A 19,444-nucleotide genomic window follows, 5' to 3' on the forward strand; every position below is an offset into this window, starting at 1 on the left:
GGATAAAACGAGCACTGAGCCCCACTGTACAAGATTAAGGAAGATGCTCTCTGCAGATGCTTATTACTGAGCCTTGTAATGATGATCTGTGGCGACCCGACGCATCACTCTGCCCCGCGTTTTCTTATTAACAGATCTGGGGACGCTGAGCCAGAGCACCGCTATACGGTGTGTTCGGGTTTTGCGACTTCAATAGAAGAATGTAGACCAACCTCAAGGTATTTGTGGCTGTTATCAGTGTGATTTATCCGTACCTCCCGCCATATTGGCTCTATGCCTACAACTACCATAGACCGTCGAGGTACGTACATGCAGCACATCGTCCAACTCTCCCCTGTAAAAATTCTGTCCCCTGGAGAGCTGTTAGCGGCTTGCTAGCTGGGGTCAGATTTACAGCGCTTCAGCTGCGGGGTCCATCGTGGCCCTAACAGCACAGAGGAAAACCATAGGAGAGTTCATATTCCTCTGCGAAGCCGGTCTCGACAACACGTCCACTCGGACCTCATGGCTCTCTTCGGAACCAAGGAGCTGTGGGTATTGGAAGGTCCGCCCTTCTAAACAACGGTGGCTGGCGGCGGAGGTTTTTCTCCCTGAAGGCAAGCTGCGCGACAGCCTCTGATTCCTTCTGAGGGGTGTTTTCCCTACCGCCGCTCCTCGCTATTTCCATCGCTTGGTTACCGGAGCATGGACTGCGGCAGCAGTCTTAGCAGCGAGCGAGATAATCCTGACCAGGAAAACCAAGGGTTGACCATTGTGGCAATTGCCACGCGCCTGGAAGTCGCGCTGACGGGAGACAGGCTTCGACAAGGAGCGCCAAAGAGCCTACGAAATGCTGGATGGACATTTGGGAGGACTGGCCGCGGGGGCTCTGGTCACTTGTATTGACGTGCTCAGCGACAACCTACCGTCGGGCGTAGAGAGCCGCCTCCAGGATCCACCTCGACAGCTTGCCTTTGGCCTTGCAGGGAGTACTGGGTGGCCTTTCGGTGGCAGGAATTTTAGATAGTCTAGCTCAGCACGTCCTGTGCCCCGTCTCGGGGACCTGAGCGGCCTGAAGGCCGCTGGACAAAAATACACACACACACATGTCAAGTTCTCAACGTGTTACCCAGCCTCAAAGCACTGGCTGGTGTTATACTCAGGGAAGGGATGCCTGGCTTTTGAAACAAATTTTGGGATCATCTCGTCACGGAACAGGCTGTTTGGATAGTTGCTTCTGTAGGGCTCGTGACATCGAAAGAGCTACCATCAGAGGACGACCACTTCGGAGTTCAAATCGTCTCAATTTCAGTCGAATTCTGCGAATAGTTGCTCGCTGCAGGAAGCTATTTTCGCGATGTCAATATGTGAGCGGACGTCAAGAACGAGAGTCTTAATATGCTTGTGTTGGGTCATACAATCTGGAGGCATTTCGTTCTTGGCTTTACCGGACGATTCGAAGTGTGTCGGTGAAAGTGGAAGAAGTGGGGGAAAATTCCCCGCGACCAGCGGCGGGGGGGTCGCTACTCTACCCATCGTCCAAAGGCCAGCCAGCCGCTGTCGAATCGAGTTGACAAAGTGCCGGATACCTAGAGAACCGAGCGCTGTGCCACAGGTAAATGCTCGTGCTTTCAAGTTCCAATACGAGAAAATGCACACATGCGTTTTCGCCCCCATATACAGTATCGGTCACCATCCGAGCCCTTCCGCACAGAAGCCAAGTCGGCGGATTATGGCCGAGACAGCAAACCAACAGAACTTATCGCAAGACCGCCGAGTATATCCCTTAGTTGGGAAGCAAACGGCAGTGGTGAAGTGCACCCCCTATGCAGCTCCCAGGGTGTGCCAGCCGCTACACCAACGGCCCCAGCAGACCTGTGGAGATTTCCCTTACCCAGGAAGCCACGGGGGACTAAAGACGTGATTGCGACCGTGTTCGACCGTCCGACCTCCGTGCTGCGATATGCCAGTCCACATTATTTGTTTCGGGAGCTTCGGGTAGTTTGGTGCTGTCTGAATTCATTAAAAGAGAGAATTACACTGTGCAGTTCCGCTGGTGCCTTGAGGAACGAAAGGCCTCTTCTTATCGCGCGACCACCCAACCCTATTTTTTTCCCCCCAAAACTCCCGTCCTCTGATTGGTCGGGTTCCTCCCTTTTGATTGGTCGGAAAGGAAATTATCATGGTTTGAAAGCTTCCCCGCAACCTCGACTGCTTACCGCTCCTTCCTCCGGCCTCCTTTTTTTCTGATGGAACGGCCCTGTTTCGTCCGCCCTCTCGGCCGCCTATCACTCCTAGCCGGGCCTTTGCCTTTCTTTTGGGGTGTCTTGGAAGAAGACGTATAGAACTTGCCCCGCCGAGGTTTTGTGAGAACGGTGGTTCTGCGGCTCGGGCCTAATGAGGAAATAGTTGGGCGTTCTATCTATTTATCCCCAGTCTCGTCTTGTCCCTCCCGCGGCCCCGGAGGTCATCGCCGAGCCAGCGTAGCGCCTCCCGACGGTCCTCTCACTGAGCCTCTCTAGCCGTGCCTGCGCCGCCGTCATCTCCTCGGGCACCCTGTTCCCTACCAGGTCCCTCTCCGCACCTCCGACACGAGCATGATGCCGTCGAGCGTCGGGCACCGCGATAGCTGCACGTATAGGCTATACGGGTCGCACGGCGACGGTACCGCGCGCCCGTCGACGGTCGTCGTCCTCGCCCCCGAGCTCCAGCGCCACGCGCTCCAGCGTCCCGCCCTGCACCTTGTAGTCGGTGCAGGCGAAGGCCGCGGCGCACGGCAGGCCTCCGGCTAACGTCGTTCCGCTGCCACGGCCGCTTCCGCTGGGCCTGGATCTTGACGCTGATGGGCGTCAGCAGGATCGTCCCGGACGGCATCCCCACGAAGTGGAAATCCTTGGTCGTCTCCGAGGCCAGCACCATGCCGACCGGCGGCCCGAAGTGCATTGTCAGCTCCGCCGAGACCCGGTGGCCGGGGAAGGCCCGGTCGGGTATGACGTCGACCGCCGTGTACCCGGCCCCGTTCACTAGCTTCAGCCCCTGGTGCGTGTTCTGGTTCACGACGACCGGCATGCCGGGCACGAAGAGGAAGACGGCCGGCACCGGAGTCGCGCTGTCGTCGCCCTGGCCTAGCATCAGCACCGCCTCCTCCTCCGTCGGCGTGCCGTCCCTCCACTTATGCTCGGAGACGAAGATGCGCGCCGCCGTCCGTTGCCGGGCCCGGAACGCGAGGGCCGCCTCTAGGTTGAGGTTCCAGCGATTCCTGTTAAGCGGCGTCACCACCGTCACCCCAGTCTCCCACGGTATCCGCCTGCCCGCCCGGTAGCACCTCGAGTTGAGGAGGTCTAGGTCCGACCGGTCCTGCTCCCCCCGCCGGATCCGCCCGAGCAGCCGCCGTAGCTCCGGGTCGCCGGCGGCGCGCATCTGCTCGTCGAGCATGACGACCGTCGTAAACTTCCTCCATAGCGCGTGCGCCTTATCGTGCTGCCGCCGCCGCTCGGCCGCGAACGCGCCGTCCGCGTCCCACGGCACCGCCGCGCTCGGCAGCAGGATCGACCGCTCCTGCACCGGCCGGAACTGATGGAAGTCGCCGCAGAGGATCACTACCGGGATGCCGCCGAAGTCCCGCGGCGAGCCCCGCAGCCGGCAGAGCTGCTCGTTCGCCGCGTGCAGCGTGCGCGCCCCGAGCATGCTGACCTCGTCGATCACCAGCACCTCCTTCTCCTGCCAGTCCATCCGCGACCGGCCGTCGACGAAGCGTTCGCCCTGTCCCGGCAGCCGCACCGTCTACCTCCTCGCCGACCCCCGCCTGGCCGCCCTGGCCGACCAAGAGGCCGCAGGCCGAGTGCAGGGTGATGCCGTTGATCCGCGCCGCCGCCGTCCCCGATGTCGCCGTGATTAGTAGCTGGCTCGATAGGTCCTCTGGGCGAACAGCTCGACGAGCGCCTCAATGACGCGCGACTTGCCGGTACCGCCCTCGCCGCCGACGAATAGACAGAGCTGGCCGGCGTCGCCGCTGTCGCCGGCGTCGCCGCCCTGCCGGGCCTGATCGAGCTGGCGGCATATGATGAGGAGGGCGATCGACTGCTTCTCGTTAAGCGTTAGCCGGCCCGCTAGCTCCCTGCCGGCGGCGACAAACGAGCTCGACGGGCCGAGCCGCACACGCATCCCCGCGTCGGCGTCCGCTGCCGTCACCTCGACGTCGTCCTCGCCGAAGCCGCCCATCACCCCGCGTAGCGCCGCACCTCGGTCGGCCCCGGGCGCCGACGCCGCCGCGCCGCACCTCGGTCGGCCCCGGGCGCCGACGCCGCCGCGCCGCCCTGGATTCCTTGGATCGCCCGCTCCCGCTCCCGCGCGGCGCTCCTCTGCTGCGACTTGATGGCTCTTACCTGCTCTTGCCGCGGCAGCGCCGCCCCGGAGAGGTCGACCCGCGAGGATTACCCGCCTCGGCCCCGCCTCGCCCGCCACCACCGTCGCATCGAGCTCGGCCGCCGACGAGAGCGCCGACTGCTGAAACCGGCAGAGCTGCTGCGTCATCGCCAGCAGCTCCGCCGACCGCGCCGTTACCTGGCCCGCGCCGGCGGCGTTCCGGACAACGTCGATGAGCCGCGCCGCGTCGCCTGCGCCGCCGGCGCGGTACACCTGCCCGCCCCTCGGCCGCCTCCTCCGCGCCCTCGTTGGCGCGTGCCGCCGCCGCCGGCTCGCCCTCCTCGGTCGTAGCGGCCCATTGCCTGGCGTCGCGCTTGGCGTCCTCCGCCGACCGCCGGAGCAGCTGTACGTTGTCCGCGAGCCGCGCGATCCTCGGCGCCAGCGCCGCCCGCTCCCGCGCCCAGATATCGTTGATGTCGCCCGTCTCCTCGCAGACGAATGCCTCCCACGGCACGAACAGCGCTAGATGCTGCACCGCCGCCCTTTGCACCGTTAGCCGGGCCACGGGCCGCGTCGCCGTCCGACGGTACGCCCTCGGCTTTGCTATACGTACCTCCGATGACATGACTCCTCGTCTTCCTCGCCGAACTCCTTACTGAGGTACCCGTCTAGGCGTACGCTCGCCCCATACCCGGCCGTCTGAGCACTTGCGCCCAGTCCTTCCCGGAGCCCAGCTCTCGTTAAAGGGTATCTCGCCCCAGGCCGCGCAGCCCTCGGCGCCTCCGCCATTCCGTTTCAGCCTTACGAGCGACGCGTAGTCGTAGAGACAGAGGCCCTGTAGGAGCCCGCCTCTATGCCGGTAGGCCTCGATGAAGGAGATCCTCGGCCCCGCCTCCTCGACGACGACCGTCTCGTCCGGCGCGTCGCTCGCCGTCGCCTCTACCCCGCTCGCCAGTCGGAGGTGCCGCCACTGGCGGAAGACGGCCCAGTAGAGCTGGTTCGTGTTCACGTACGCCCACGCCGCGCCGCTGCAAAACTCCGCGGGATACCCCAGGAGGTCGGCGATCACCTCGACCTGGGATAGCGGGCGCTCCGTGAAGATTCGGTTCGCCGCCTTTAGTAGGAATACCCTCGTCTTGTTCCCCCTTATAGGGTCCGCCGCGGCCTCCTCTCCGGCTCCGTTCCCCCCGCTATCGTTGCGGTCGGCGCTGGGGATACTGCTCTCTGCTGTCGGCTCTAAGGTCGGGAGTAACTCGGCCGCGGCGGCCACCCGCTTCCACGTAGGGTCCTCTACCTTAGTCGCATAGTTGGTGATGTAGTAGATCAGGGCCATGGTCTTGCGCTGCGTCGCGATGAACGAGATGTCGTGGTTGTGCCGCAGCCCTACCGCCATCGCCTTGTTCCACCGGTTCACCATGCTATGTGTCCGCCGGATCTCCAGCACGCCGTCCGCCGTGAGCGCCGTCCTCTACTAGCCTCCAGGGCGCCTTAAAACGGCAGAGGTCGCCCTTACGACCGGCCCCCGCGAGCGAGTACTTGACGCAGGTCGCGCTATGCGTATGGACCTGCGTCGCGCCGGCGCAAGTTGGCCTCCTCGTCGAACGCGTCCGTAAAGCGCTCGACGTCGTCAAGCCACGACGACATGTGCGCCGTGATCGACCGCTCCGCCTGCACAGCGTGGTGCCCTTCTGCGTCTAGCTCCTACGGCCTAGGGTTAGTTTCGGCCCTTTATTCTGCGTTCGACGGAGCCGGAGGCTACGCCTCTGACGTCGTCCGCCTTACCTCGGAGAAGACGCTGTCTACGTAGCGGATTATTCGCTCCCGGTACGCTGCCTGCTCCTCGCCGCCGGCGCCGGCCAGCGCCTCGCCGAGGCGCGCATTGCCCTTTAGCCAGAGAAGCCCGTGGAGGTGGAGAGCACCTCGTTCGTTCGTCTCTACCGCCGTAGTACGCCCCGACGTGCCCGAACACCGACTCGTCCCCGACGTCGACGTAATGCTCGAAGAAGAGCTTTATCTCCCGGTGAAAGAAGACGGCCGCGCTCATCGGGTCCGCTATCGCCAGCCGCACCCGCTTATACGCAGTCCCTAGCTCTCTTAGGAAGGCCTCGGCCGCTTCGGGGTCGCGGGCGCGGTACGCCGCCAGCCGTAGCTTTACCGGGTTCGTAATATCGTTCGGGTTTAGCGTGAACCAAATGGCCGGCACCCCGTATCTGACGATGAGAGATAGTATCTTCTTCCGCATACTTAGGCGGCTCTCCCTCGACATCGGCTGCCGGTGGCCAAACACCGATAGGGACCGGAGGAGCTCCTTTACCCCGTCGTCGCCGGTCTTGCCCGTGGCCTCGAGCTCGACCCTCGCCGCCTCGAGCCTCTGCGTCGTTAACGACTTTAGTAGACCCTCGACCTTTGCGAAGTTCTTCCTCGTTACGCCTAGCATACTGGCCTGGCGGTTCCTAGACCGCACCCCATATTAAACACTAGGAAGGCGAAGATGGGATGCGTCGCGAACCGGCCGCCGTGGCGCCGTAGCACGACGTCGGCCCATGCTTGGAGGTTCATGTTCCGGGTCGACGTGAGGCCCTCCGCGACCCGCTCCGCCTCGGCAGCCCGGCCCCGCCACCCGGTAGTCTCGCTTCCACGGGTAGCGGCCTCGTCGGCGAGCCTCGGCCCCCCCACGCCAAAGGAAATTAGCGTCGGGAAGGTCTTGGCGAAGAAGGAGGCGTCCGCCGAGTCGGCGAACTCGTTGCCGCGCCGTACCTGGATATAGGGCTCGTACTTGTCGCCATCGCCGCCGCGCGCCGCCCCTCCGGCCGCCGTCCCCACCCACGTCCTCGGGCCTGCGCGGGCGCGCGCTCCGTCGGGCCCGACGGCGTCGCGGGCGAAGCGAATCTTCTCGGCGTCCGCCACCCCTGGCGGCCCGTCGAGCGGGAACATGCCGGACGACGTCACCTCGTTGATTACTTCCCCGCCCTCTTCGGGCCTAGCGCCGTCCTCTTCGTCGTCGCACGTGGGCCTGACGTCGCGACTCCTCTCCGCGGGATCCCGCCCCTGGCTTAACATGACGAGGATCTCCTCGATCTCGACCGCGCCCTCGTCGTCCATGGCCCGCTCCGTCGGCGGCACCACCTGCGCGGTCCGCGTCCTCTCCCGCGCTGACGGCTCGTTTCGCTCCAGGCGCTCGCATACCACCGACGGCACCCCGTGCGGCGGCGCCCCCCAGCTCTCCATCTCCGCCACGTCGATCTCGACCTCGCCGTAGAGCGGGTTGTTCTCCTTAAGCCAGACGAGCGCCCTCTCGACCGCCCGCCGCCTTACCGACAGGAGGCCCGACAGGTCGCGTGGCCCCGGCTTCTCGGCCCCCTGCCACGAGACATGGATCTCGTCCATAACCCGGACTAGCGGGTGCGGGAGCACCTGGTCACCAGCCCTGCACGTCATTCGGGAATACCGTGATATGGCCCTTGACGTGCCTCGGATACCTCACGCTCTGCCTCTGCCCGCCGGGGATGCTATACCTCGTCACGAAGCCGTAGCACGAGTTGAGCGAGATCAGCTTCTCCTCGACCGGCGTGAGGCCCTTGAGCTCGTCGGGGTACGCGTGCTCGCAGCCGAGCCGGCCGTGGAGGTGCATGCCAGGCGAAGCCCTCACGCCCGAGGCACCGCGCGCACTCTGCGCATACCGGCACCGCCCGGCCTCGGGGAAGCAGCTTCGGCACGCGAATAGAGACCGGCCGCCCTCCGTGACGGGGCTCCGCCATGGCCACCTCTCCACGCCATTTCCCTAGCTCCTCTCTTGACCGCTTCCGGTAACATACCTTGCAGGTCAAGACCGGTAGCGTGCCGGCGTCGTGGAACGCCCGGTAGAACCTCTGCACCGTTCGCACCTGCCTCGCGCGCGGCACCGGCATGCACCACGTCTGCTCGTCTGCGAGCCTCTCGCCCGCCGCGAACTCCTCCTCGAGGTGCTGCAGTACGCTGGCTAGGTCCTCGGCCTGCAGCTCCCTCCGTCTTGGGGTTTTCTGGCCCACCCGGACCCGGGAGCATTTCCCTTCGGCCTGCCCGCCGGGGGTGCGGCCCTTCCTCTTCCGCTCTCCCCCGGGCTGCCGATTCATTGTCCTGCCTGCGCCCCGTTAGCCGTCTTCATGCGCCTTGGCCTCGCTCTGCGACCGTACCGGCTTGTTGGCTGTCCGTGCTTCCGACGCTCGGTCCCGCCTCGGTGGGGGGCGCCGCGTGGACTCCCGCCCTCAGAACCGGCCGAGCCCGGATGTGCCGCGGCGCCTGCTGGCCTCTGGGCGGGCCGCCCTCGCTCGGCGGCGGTGTGAGACCGGCTGCGATCGGTGTCGGCCGGGGCTGGATACGCCGCAACGCCTGCTGCCTTGCGTCGGCTTGGAGTCTCTGCTGCCTCGGTGGTCTTCCCCGCCTGCGCTTCGCGCCCTCGTCGACACTCGGCTGCGGCGTGGTGTGGCCGTTCCACCCTATTCCCATATCCGCTTCGCCCTGCCTAGGCTGGGCGATGTCGCCGCCGTTGGCAGTCGCACCTATCGGTCTCCAAGCGTCCCCGCCCGGACCGTCCTCGACCGGCGTCTCCAAGGCGCCACGCGGTCCGTGGGCTTCCTGCGCCGGGCTCGCGCCCCCCCCTGCTCCGCGCGGTCCCCCTCCAGCAGCTGACTCCATCGCGATACTGGCTGCCACTACCTTTATAAACCTCTCATCTACCTCGTGCTGCTATGCTGACGTGGAGCCTCGTGAGTCGGACGTCGACGTATACGTCCTTTCCTGGGCTGCTCGTCTTGCGCTTATGTTGCTACTCGGCATGCAGCTTATGCGTAACGGACACTTTACATTTACAATGACCTATGTACTCTATATAGAGCTCCGTAGTACGTCTATAAGCATGCTGCTGCTCTTCACATTATACCGGCGCCGACTTTCCATTAAGCCTACCGGGAACTGCCTGCTGCTATCGCATGCAACGGCCTAGGCCGGTCTTTACATGTAAGTCGCTACGGCACCTTCCTCTTACTCGTGCTTTACATTCTACGCTCTCCTTGTTATCTGGAGCTATGTCGCTAAGCGCCTTGGTTCGAGGTTAGATGCTTGCATGCTGGCTTTTAACCCCATGTCTTAAACGTGTCGCCAATGAAGCTGCCCTATTCTGTGACAATATGGCTTCCCGTATGTCGGTTGTCTTAAAAAACCCCTCTATCCCTAAGCAGACCGCCTTTTTGCCCTTTTCCCCTCGCTTCTCATAGCATTCTCTAGACAACGCTCTTTCCATGTTCTCCTAACCGCTAAAAATTTTCCCGTGTTTCCGTTAATATCTATGCTCGTGTTCTGTAAGGCGGCCCCTGGCCCTTCACTTCCCGCCGGTTTCTTCCAACGATACAAAAATAGGAAGAGTTCCTGCTCCTATTCTGCCCCGCTTAAACGATTCAAAACGGCAGCGTCGCTCTTACGCTATACAACCTCGCCATGTCTTCGTCCCCGTCTTCGGCCGCCTCTCCGCCGCATCTGAAGAGGCCCCTTAGTACTGGCAAGAGCGTCGACGGTGACATGTCTATGATGTTCTTCGCCCAGCCCGACTGCCCCTCGAGGTTCGCCCACTAAGACGAGCACCGCATCAAGAACCTTAACGCCGAAGGCTATCGCCCGTGTCTTCCTGCCCGTCCCCTCGTAGCTGCTCCCGGCCGAGTACGCGCCCCTCCGCGCGGAGCCGGATGCCGCCGACCCGGCTGTCTCTCTCTTCTTTAGCCTAGGTAAACCTCTCGATTTACGGCCAGCCGGTCGTCGACCCCGACCGGTCCGAGCATCGGTTCTTCGTTAACAGCCACGTCCACTCCCATGCCCTCCCCTGGGGGGTTCGAGTGCCGCGACGGTCTCCACGCCGGCCCGGGCGATACCGTCGTCTACAATTCCCACGCTCGTCGTCCGCGACCATGGCTACCATCCATGCCCCCCGCCCTGTATGTGTCTCCTCCCCTGCCGCGTCGCTGACTTCTCCTTGTGGCGTCCTCCCGCGCTCCTTGGCCTCCCGAGGGCCACTTCCCCTCGGCCCCTCCCGTCGTCTCCTTCCACGGCGTCGTCGCCGGCGCCGGCCTCTCCCTCTTGCGACGGGACCTCCAGCCCGGTCTCGACGCCGTCCGTCTCCGCTGCCGGCCGGGTAGTCGACCGTGTCTTCGTTCCTCAAGGCTTTTGTGCGCAACCCAGGGGGTTGCCTTACCTCGTTGGGCTAGGTCCTCACACCTCAAGAATCAAGGCTGACCAACTGCAGGGCATACCCACCTTGGTTCCCACCCCCCCACAAACCTATCGGATATTCGGACCAGATTGCCGCTGGCAGGTGCAGCACATTTGAACGCTGGAGCCTGAAAGATGTGGACAAGCGCGAAGTGTTTGCTTGCAACAGTACATCAATACCATGCTACTGTACCATGTGGCCATTCTCTCCAGAGACCAAACCGCAATAAATACCATGTTTCGTCGTGTGCTCAATTTCTACGTTCCATACTAGGTCCGCACCATCATAATAAGTCCGAACCTCAATTCATCACGTCTTGTTGATCATGGCTATGACGATTCCGTCCAGTTCTCGCATCTTTCAACAAATCGAAGATATACAAATTCGAATTTCACAGTGCGAGCAAGAATTAAAGTCCCACAAGTCACCACGATTCGAGTATGAGGAGAGACTGGCCGATGTCAACACCCGCATTGATGAGGCTTGGGAACGTCTGTTTTCAGGTCAAAGCCCGATCGATCGTTCCGAGCTCCAGAGCAAGATTCTGAATTATGGCCGTGAGTTGGAGAGGATTGAAAGTGAACATAAAGAGGGCCTCGAGGGGTGCAGAGGCTTCTTACCAGTGTCGTATCGATGCTGTTTGGAAAGACTCGTGCAAAGGGCTTATCGCAGTATTGGAATCTATGCTGCTTCCAAATACACCGCAAGAAGCAGAAGACAGGGAGCTCCAGCAAACACTTCCGAATGGGTCAACTAGAGATCAGCCGAAAGGCTCTCAACCGGCAGCACCCGTCGAATCAGTTGGGCGTCGTGGGCCTCCTGGGGGGCCTTGCACGGAGACCACTGACACCTGCGGCAAAAGCAACAGGGTAAGTTGCCCATGCCCGACCGAAAAGGACTATATTGACGAATCAAGCCTAAACGAAGGCTCGATAGGATGATTCAGCCGCAGTGGAAGAGGCGACGAATCACTGAGAGCCAAGAGCGGCATAGTGACGATTCACTGAACGAGAATGACGGGCAGTTGCAGGATGATATAGCCAGATATCTCACCCCTGGCGAAGTCTACCTTGCTTTCAAATCCGACGCCTGGTCGCCAGTACTTCTCTTGCCCACAGACAATTTGCACGATGTTGGCCTTCCAATTACAATCGAGGCATTGGGTCTGACGAAAAACGTCCCGCACTGTTATGAGTACGACCGGGAAGAGAAAAGCTTTCGATGGCGAAAGGAGTACGAGGGTGGCGGACGTCTTTTCGCAGAGCGGCAATACCCCATCATATTTTTTGATGGCTTGGATTTTCCGGAGAGAAGCTCAGTCGGCTGGGTCGCTGCCAGAGACCTCCGAAGCTTCGACTTAATGGATGCCAATATTGACAAGCGCATCAAACACGTCGGGCGGGTTCGCCAGTTTGTCAATGAGCGGGAAAAGTCACGAGCAAAGGATAAGGATGATGCATCTGCCTCTCAACGAGCAAGGTCTGTTGATGGTGAGTCCCTGGTCTTGATGAGAAAACCCCAATTCTAACACACTATTCCCAGGTGACGATACTAGGAGCTTAGGGGCTTTCCGTTTGACGCCCAAAACCAGCTGCGGAGATCAATCTCAGTCGGGTGAAATCGGATTATGCGCGGCCAAAAAGGACCCGAAGGTCTCAATCGACGGGGAATGCTCAACTGACGATTCGGAACCAAGACTTGGGTGCGATCCCAATCGAGAAACAGCGAGCTGCCCCAAATCCGAGCAGGATCGCGATGGCGACCGCCCCAAGGAGGACTTCGGTCTTGCACCTCATTCGAAGGCTCCCATATCAACTATGGGTTCGACCTCAGGATCTGACGATGGTACTCCATGCAGCGAAGGGATTACGAGGTCACGCCTGCAGGATCATCTTGCTTCTGATACTACGATTATAGTGCGCGATGAGCGGCCACCAAACACTGCCCAAGACGGACCTGAGCAAATTTTGTTGGACCACGGTACGTCGGTGTCGCACTGGGAAAAACAAGGAGACTCTGACTAGATACTAGACGAAGCTAGAACTGCGACGCCTCAACACCATTCGAAGGCGACGGCCGATGCGCAGAATTCGTCACGCTTCTACGAAATCCTGGATGTTGAGCCTAACAGCGAGCGAGAAGCTCAACCCAATGGGCCGGACGTGGGATGCCAACTTGAGGGTGTTGGCGCGAATGATTGTCTGCCTCATACTCAGACTGCTACTGCACCTACATCCACGTCAGATTTGGATGATTGTGAACATGAGAAACAAGCTCTTCAACCCGAAAACATGGATAAACTTTGCAGTGACGGGCTGCGATTGGCTACTGCGACGCGGACGTCTCAAGGTTTCCTTCAACTAGCGACAAATCGGGAAGGACTGGCATTACGCGCACACCCCTTACAAACGTTGAGACCCACGATTTTCAGGTACCAGCAAGCTAAGTTTGGGACCCAGACACGGGACAATGGCGACGAACAGTCTGGAGACGTAAATCAGTGTTTGCGGCTGCGAGACAACGCGGCTCTGCGGCGCCATGAAGACTCGCTGGCATTCCTGGACGGACCTGACTCTAGTGAGTACACAGTCAGCCTCGTCAGATCTCAAATCATTGATATGGGGCGACTGACACGTACACCGCTATATATGTTATGGCAGTGACGCAGCAACCTAACTATTCGATGACGTCCAGATTTAATGGATGGCCCCAACTTCTCCCACAGAATCTTCTTACGGAATTGACTCAAGTCTCAGGGTGGAAGATCCTGGCCCACATGTATTCATGGATCGTTACAAAATGTATTGTTGCCCCTTGAGTTGTGATAATAAGTGGCGATATTTGGCCTGGTTTACGAAGCATTTGCTGCGTCATCACTCCGAAATACAGTAGATGCTGTCTAGCTGTTTTTACTGCACATTGCTAAACTTCCATTGATTGAAATAGGCCACATCAGCCATGCTAGCAGCGGTGCTGTTGTGATGTGCATCTCACTTTTGGCTGGGCGGTCCATGCGACAAAGTTCTCTGCGGACTACTATGCCCTGCTCTACCAGCTGCAGATTGTCTTGGATGATAATAAGTCCGCCTTACGACGAAGAGATATAGCCGCCAAGTGTAAGTGAGAAGATAAGAGAAGAGAAAGAGGTGGAAGATGTGGGGTGCTTGGCGACTGATAGTAGACGTCAACCCCAAGAACCGGTATTAAGGCAAGTTCGCCCTGCCGCCTGGAAGTGGGAAGTTGTTGGAGTGATGCTGTACAATAAGTAAGTCCTGTCGATACTTCTCACCTTGGGAGCATTTCGGCGTTTTCGTATGGGATGGAGACGCTAACGATCTGACCTGCCCGCCAGGGCGGCCATGATTATCTCACGGAGGATGAGCCGAGCAAGCATGAAGATCGGGGACTGAAGAACTCTTGATTCTATATATAAGTGATAGTGAGAAGTTGGCTTCTTATACTTGTGACGTTGGGTTGAGTGGCGATATCGCCACTCAGGCAGCCTAGATGACGATGTCATCTAAAGGTTCGAATCCATCACTAATATGGCAGTACGAACAGCCACGACCTAAAATATGGGCCAGCTGTGCGAATATGGAAATCAGATTGTTGGAGGCTGATACATCCTGTGTGACTATGTTCGTTATCTGGTTAAACGGAGACAATGAGGAAGGCTATCCCATCGAAGTCTTCAATGAACGCGGCTGTAGGGTTCAGTCGACTTACGTTTCAGCAAGTAAGAAGCGCTATGCCGTTACGTGTGCTTCGTCTCCTACATAGAACAACGACCTTGGTGCCCGAGCCTGTCCGAATCTCACGTTAATGCTAAACAGTGGCGCAAATGCCGAGGCCTCCAGCCCCGACACCAGTTGGAGAAATCGTTCCGTGGTATCAGACAATAAATGGCGAGCGACCCGACGATGAGTCGATGACCCGGCATACTGTACCAGTACCGCCCATAGGTTCTCGCACCTCGTGATGATCCGAGGGCTGAGTCCCCATGTGTTCTTGCCGCGCGGTGATCAAGACGACAGACGGGATGCGACGGTGCGAGAAGTGGATTTTGGCTGCGACAAGACAGCAGCAGGATCGCAGCTTGTCTCGCAACACCTTCTCAAAAAGCCGCCCCACTGCAGCCGGTACGGGATCTTTACACCATCTTCTACAGATAATGATTGCCGGACCTACAGAGTTCTTGTCCCTCACGTATTGCAACGTCGGGGGCGGCGGGGTAAAACCGTCTTGGGTCCCTTACAGTGCCGTTTTACAAGCCGTCAAACCACACCTAAACAGGCACCAAATGTCTTGAAGTTCCGGCAAGTCGCTGCGCAACAGCCGGAAGGCCTCCTCCCCCGACCATCTTTTTTGGAGTAGTGGTGTCGTTACGGTACAGTGAGGCTCAGGTGCAGAGCACCGAGTTTTAGTGCCCACTAAACTCGGAATTAAATCCTACGCTGTTGCAGGGCCTTATGTAATTGTCAACTGCGTGAGTTTTGCAAGAAAATTGGCCAAACCGAAATGCCATTCTGTCGGGATGGATGCCACACTTGACGAGGGCATGAGCGTATCATTGGTAAGTCAACACACTGCAGCCAAGACCTGCTACAGGCGATGAACGCCACTCGTAGCGAAGCTCCAGAACACAATGCTCAGAATTTCTTTACGTATTACTTCGTGAATTCGGAAGGAGGTCAATTTGTGAGTACCTACCAGCCCGCGGCATTCCATGTTGTGATGTCCAGCCAAGAGTGGTCTACGCGACGGCATCCATAAAAAATTAGCCAAAGTTAGCTGTTGATCTACACTTCTTGGTACGACATACGACCCATCCAGTGATGAGACGAATGAAGTGCCTAAGCCCGAATATATTTGAGAACAGGGCGAGATTAAGCACAAAAGACATAACTTGCAGCTCATCTAGATTGAACATGTAGATCTTCACGTACGAAGCGACCGTGGTTAAATGGAAAATAGTATTTCTTCCGCTGGATTTGCGCAACTTCGTCAAAAGGAGTCGCAGCGGGCAACTACTCGAGGAGTCGCCCCAATGAAGACAGCGCACATTCAAATACCCGACAGTGTCTTGCGACTGGCTCATGCTAGACGTCGAGTTTTTGTCATGTATGAGACCGATAAGAGAATTCGGTCTAGTAAAGACGACAGAAGGAAGCAAGCAAGAGCTCGAATGTCTCGAAGGGAGAGTCACCCACAAAGCGGGAGCTTCGCAGCCGAGGTCGAAAAAGCAGAAGCCACACTTCGGCTAACATCTTGGTTCCTCTCCGCTCTAGCGAGCCGGGAAAACGCATGTTCAGTGGTGGCACAAGAAAGCGACAGAAGCAGGCACGAGGCTGAAGAGGCAATTTCCAAGTGTAAACAAGAAACGATAGAAGCAATACGAACCTTTGTGTAGGATTTTCCGAACATGATGCTTAACTCTTAGTCTACCCGGTATGCCTCTGTTTTGCATACTTGATACGGAGGAGTCGAAAACAGCAGGTATACCTCCCCACTTGCGCTATAACGCATCTAAAATTCACTGCGCTGAGGCGAACGTACATGATAAGCGCGTGAAACGCAACGAAAAGTCACCCGCTGATGGATCCTTTTCGAGAGATCTTGAAAGATGAATCTCCAACCTCATCCTGATAGAGCTCCATGGTAGTGAAGTAGAGAAAGGGGGGGAAGCGCTTTCGCGTCTTGAAAGCCCCTCACACTACCCCCCTCTTTTCTGGTGGCAGATCTGCGGTCAACTCGTGCCTTGGCTAATCCATAAAACATATAAGGAACTATTATTTCTACACTACGTGTGGGCCTACACGTTTACTGGGGCGTAACGGTTACCTGACAAATATCGTTGCGTTGCCCCCCCTCAGGATTTATCTCACGGTAAAATCAGCCTTATTAGCCACAGAAGGTGCCAATTTAACAGACAAGTCAGCCTATCAATTTGTCTGCTGCGTGCGGGAGCAATACAGTATGCAAGCCGGGCGCGAAAGCTTGTGAGTGTTTCTACTCCAGTGAGGCAGAACTGGCGACCAAACCATTTTATTCGTCGCTATCGCACAAATCCGAGAGATGCAAAGTCATTTACTCACCCTTCAACCTCGGCAATCCAGACAAGCTCGCCGCAGTCGCCTTCAGACTTCTATCTTCATCCGTCACGAACTACGCATTCCCAAACTCGGACGTAGGGGTCGCCGTGGGTCAGTGGGCTTGAGCTCTAGTTCCTCGCGTTCTAATTCTTTGCGCCCAAACTGACGCCGTCGGCAGTCTCGAATTGCGGTCTCTACAGCCAAAGCCTATGCTCCTAATAGTGTGGCCAGTGCGTTTGGACCCCTCAAACTGCTCATTCAGTGCGTGTGACTTGGCCGCACTACACTACCAGTGTGCCTGAGATGTTCAAACTGAACTATTAGTCTGTTCGTCACGGCCAAACTGAACTACAGTGCAAACTGTGGTCTACACTATTAGTGTGAACATATAGTCTGACATTTGGCATTGCACCCGTCGCACCTGCAAGGTTGCCTTCAAGTTTTCCAGCGCCCTCACCGAATTGCCTGCCTTACCTGCAGCTTTCCTCGCCCCTTTCCTGAATCAGAGGCTCAGACCCGGTACCGGTGGCTTCCGGATCGATATAGCGACACTGGAATCCATAATTAGACAATCTTCATCTGACGAAACAGAAATCTTACCTCGGATGGGAGTATCAGAGCGCTCCGGTCCCAGGATCGTAGGCATTCCAAGAGATTTAAAGTTTCAATGTTCATAGATCCTCGCTGGTCGGTTACCGAAAGTTTGGCTTTGGAGAAGAGCCGCTCTGTCTCAGTAGACATAGGCGCAATCGATAGAAGGTCAATGGCCATCAAAGATAAGTTAGGAACCGTCGCCGCTGCGCTGACTCTAACCACCATTTCAACGGATCCGATACCATCACCACAGGCTCGCGGCAATACACTTCGTACTCGTCGTCATCCATGTTGAAAATCGTAGCCTTTTGCTCTTTCATCCACATTTTGTACCCATTTGGTCGTCTTTGTCACGGCACCAACCTGGGTTCCGTCACGTGCATCCCTGTACTTAGTCTAGACTCTGTTCCACCTCCGTAGTTTGCCCTCCTCACAGCACAACATAGATCTTCCCTGGCATCCTAGGTCTGCCCCGTGATAGTTTGTGCTGTCTACTATCGGCTGCGCCGCCATCCCGATTGTACACCTAACCAGAGTTTTCCCATTCGACACCCCAAGTCCCACGCAACGAGATCACCACGCCGCGAGCGGCCCAGCCCTACCCTCGATCACTGGAATTTTTCCCCGCCCTGCCAAGACCATGATGAATCCCCAGAACCAGGCGGGCGCAACCCTCGCCGACGCTATTCATGATACCTTCCCAAACATCGCAGCTGCCCTTCACCGGGTCCAAGCTTGTGACTGCTCCAGCCTCGCCTCTATGCTCCAAGACCCAACAGACGACATGTACAAGAACCAGGTCGAAGCTCTCTGCCGCGCGGCCGAGAGCGCAATGGACCACTTCATCAACCAAAACGCCAATCTAGAGAGACGAATCGCGGAATTAGAAACACACCTCGCCCAAGCCCAAGGAACACCCCGGACCCAAGACTCCCTTGTCACCCTCGCCGATGAACTAAGAACTCTGCTGAGCGCCAGACCAACAGAATTGCGCCCTGAGTCACGCCCCCGTCGAATGATGCCAAACCCCAACCCATTTGAAGGCGATGAGAAGGATGTTAAGAAACGCCAACAGCAATATGTCAACTGGCGCTCTCAAGTGCTCGAACTTTGCTGTGGATAAGAGTTTCTTTGTCACCGATTTTATCAGAATCCAACACATCGCTGGCCTGCTTGGAGGATCGGCCTCGAAGCTCTACCGCAAGAAATTCGATTTCATTATTGAACATGAGGAAAACCAAGCCATATGGCCATGGCAAACCCATACCGACTGCCTGGCGGAGATGAACAAACAGTATGAAACGCTTGATCTGACACTTTCGGCTTCACAAGCCTTTGATAACCTTTGGATGGGCAAGAAACCCTTCCAAAACTTCATCGCTGACTTTGCCGCCCTGGCCGAGGAGTGTGGAAAGACTGAGACCCAGAAAGTTGAGTCCTTGCAGCTCAAGGTCTCTCAGGAACTCGCCAACGAAATGACGCACCAGCTTGTCCGCCCTGCTAGAGACAACTTCTCTGAGTGGTGTAAAATGTACCAGACGATCTACGATAACCTGTTGGCCAAGGACCACCAGGACAAACTGCGCTCAGGACGTCTAGGTAGTCGACCCTACCAAGGCCAAACACACCAGCAATTCCAACAACGCCAACAGGCTGACGCTGGCGACCCGATGGTTTTGGACGCTACGCGCCAAGCTAGACCTACGAGGAGGACTGCTTTACTAATAACCTCTGTTTGTACTGCAAAAGCCCGGCCACTTTAAAAGCGATTGTGATGAAAAGAAGCAGGCCGACGCAAAACGCAACCAGGCCTTTGGAACATATAAACCTAGCTATGGGTACAGTAGAGGAATGGGACGCGGCCAACCTGGACAAAACCACCGCCCCTACAATTACCAAGCCAGCCAACAACACAACCCACCCGTTTCCCAGCCCCAATTCCTGCGTATCCCCAGCCTTTCCAAGACTGCGATCCTCGAACAAGGCTATATTATAGCAGACGAGGAAACAAGGACTACACCAACCCCACTCCTCTGTCAACACCCCAGCCTCACTTGAGCACCGGGAAAGAATAACCTCCGCCCAGAGCCGCGGACGGAGGTCAACGAAGAACCAAGGATGCCGGAATGGATACGTCGCTGTCTCTCGAGCCACAAACCTATCAGACTTAGGTCAA

At 58.0% G+C, this 19,444-nt stretch overlaps 2 protein-coding genes across 2 annotated transcripts; one reads left to right on the forward strand and one right to left on the reverse strand.

Annotated features, from left to right (window-relative positions):
• Positions 1–2,621: 2,621 nt before the first annotated feature.
• HRG_11183 (PIF1-like helicase domain-containing protein) lies at positions 2,622–9,018 on the reverse strand (the record flags this gene model as incomplete). The annotated part of the gene is made up of 16 exons (XM_044869653.1): positions 2,622–2,720; positions 2,773–3,699; positions 3,767–3,897; positions 3,948–4,295; positions 4,365–4,542; positions 4,616–4,886; positions 4,958–5,043; positions 5,150–5,812; positions 5,858–5,879; positions 5,948–6,045; positions 6,127–6,228; positions 6,302–6,797; positions 6,854–7,771; positions 7,824–8,014; positions 8,160–8,464; positions 8,517–9,018. 16 exons carry the CDS (start codon positions 9,016–9,018, stop codon positions 2,622–2,624), a joined length of 5,337 nt encoding a protein of 1,778 aa, XP_044715206.1.
• Positions 9,019–10,280: 1,262 nt separating this feature from the next.
• HRG_11184 (uncharacterized protein) lies at positions 10,281–12,946 on the forward strand (the record flags this gene model as incomplete). The annotated part of the gene is made up of 9 exons (XM_044869654.1): positions 10,281–10,307; positions 10,381–10,482; positions 10,509–10,567; positions 10,616–10,735; positions 10,931–11,139; positions 11,184–11,451; positions 11,510–12,072; positions 12,125–12,562; positions 12,624–12,946. The coding sequence occupies 9 exons, from the start codon at positions 10,281–10,283 to the stop codon at positions 12,944–12,946; spliced, it is 2,109 nt and encodes a 702-aa protein (XP_044715207.1).
• Between the last annotated feature and the right edge of the window lie 6,498 nt (positions 12,947–19,444).

The sequence above is a fragment of the Hirsutella rhossiliensis genome, assembly GCF_020360975.1.
Source record: "Hirsutella rhossiliensis strain HR02 chromosome Unknown scaffold00019, whole genome shotgun sequence".
Lineage (NCBI taxonomy): Eukaryota > Fungi > Ascomycota > Sordariomycetes > Hypocreales > Ophiocordycipitaceae > Hirsutella > Hirsutella rhossiliensis.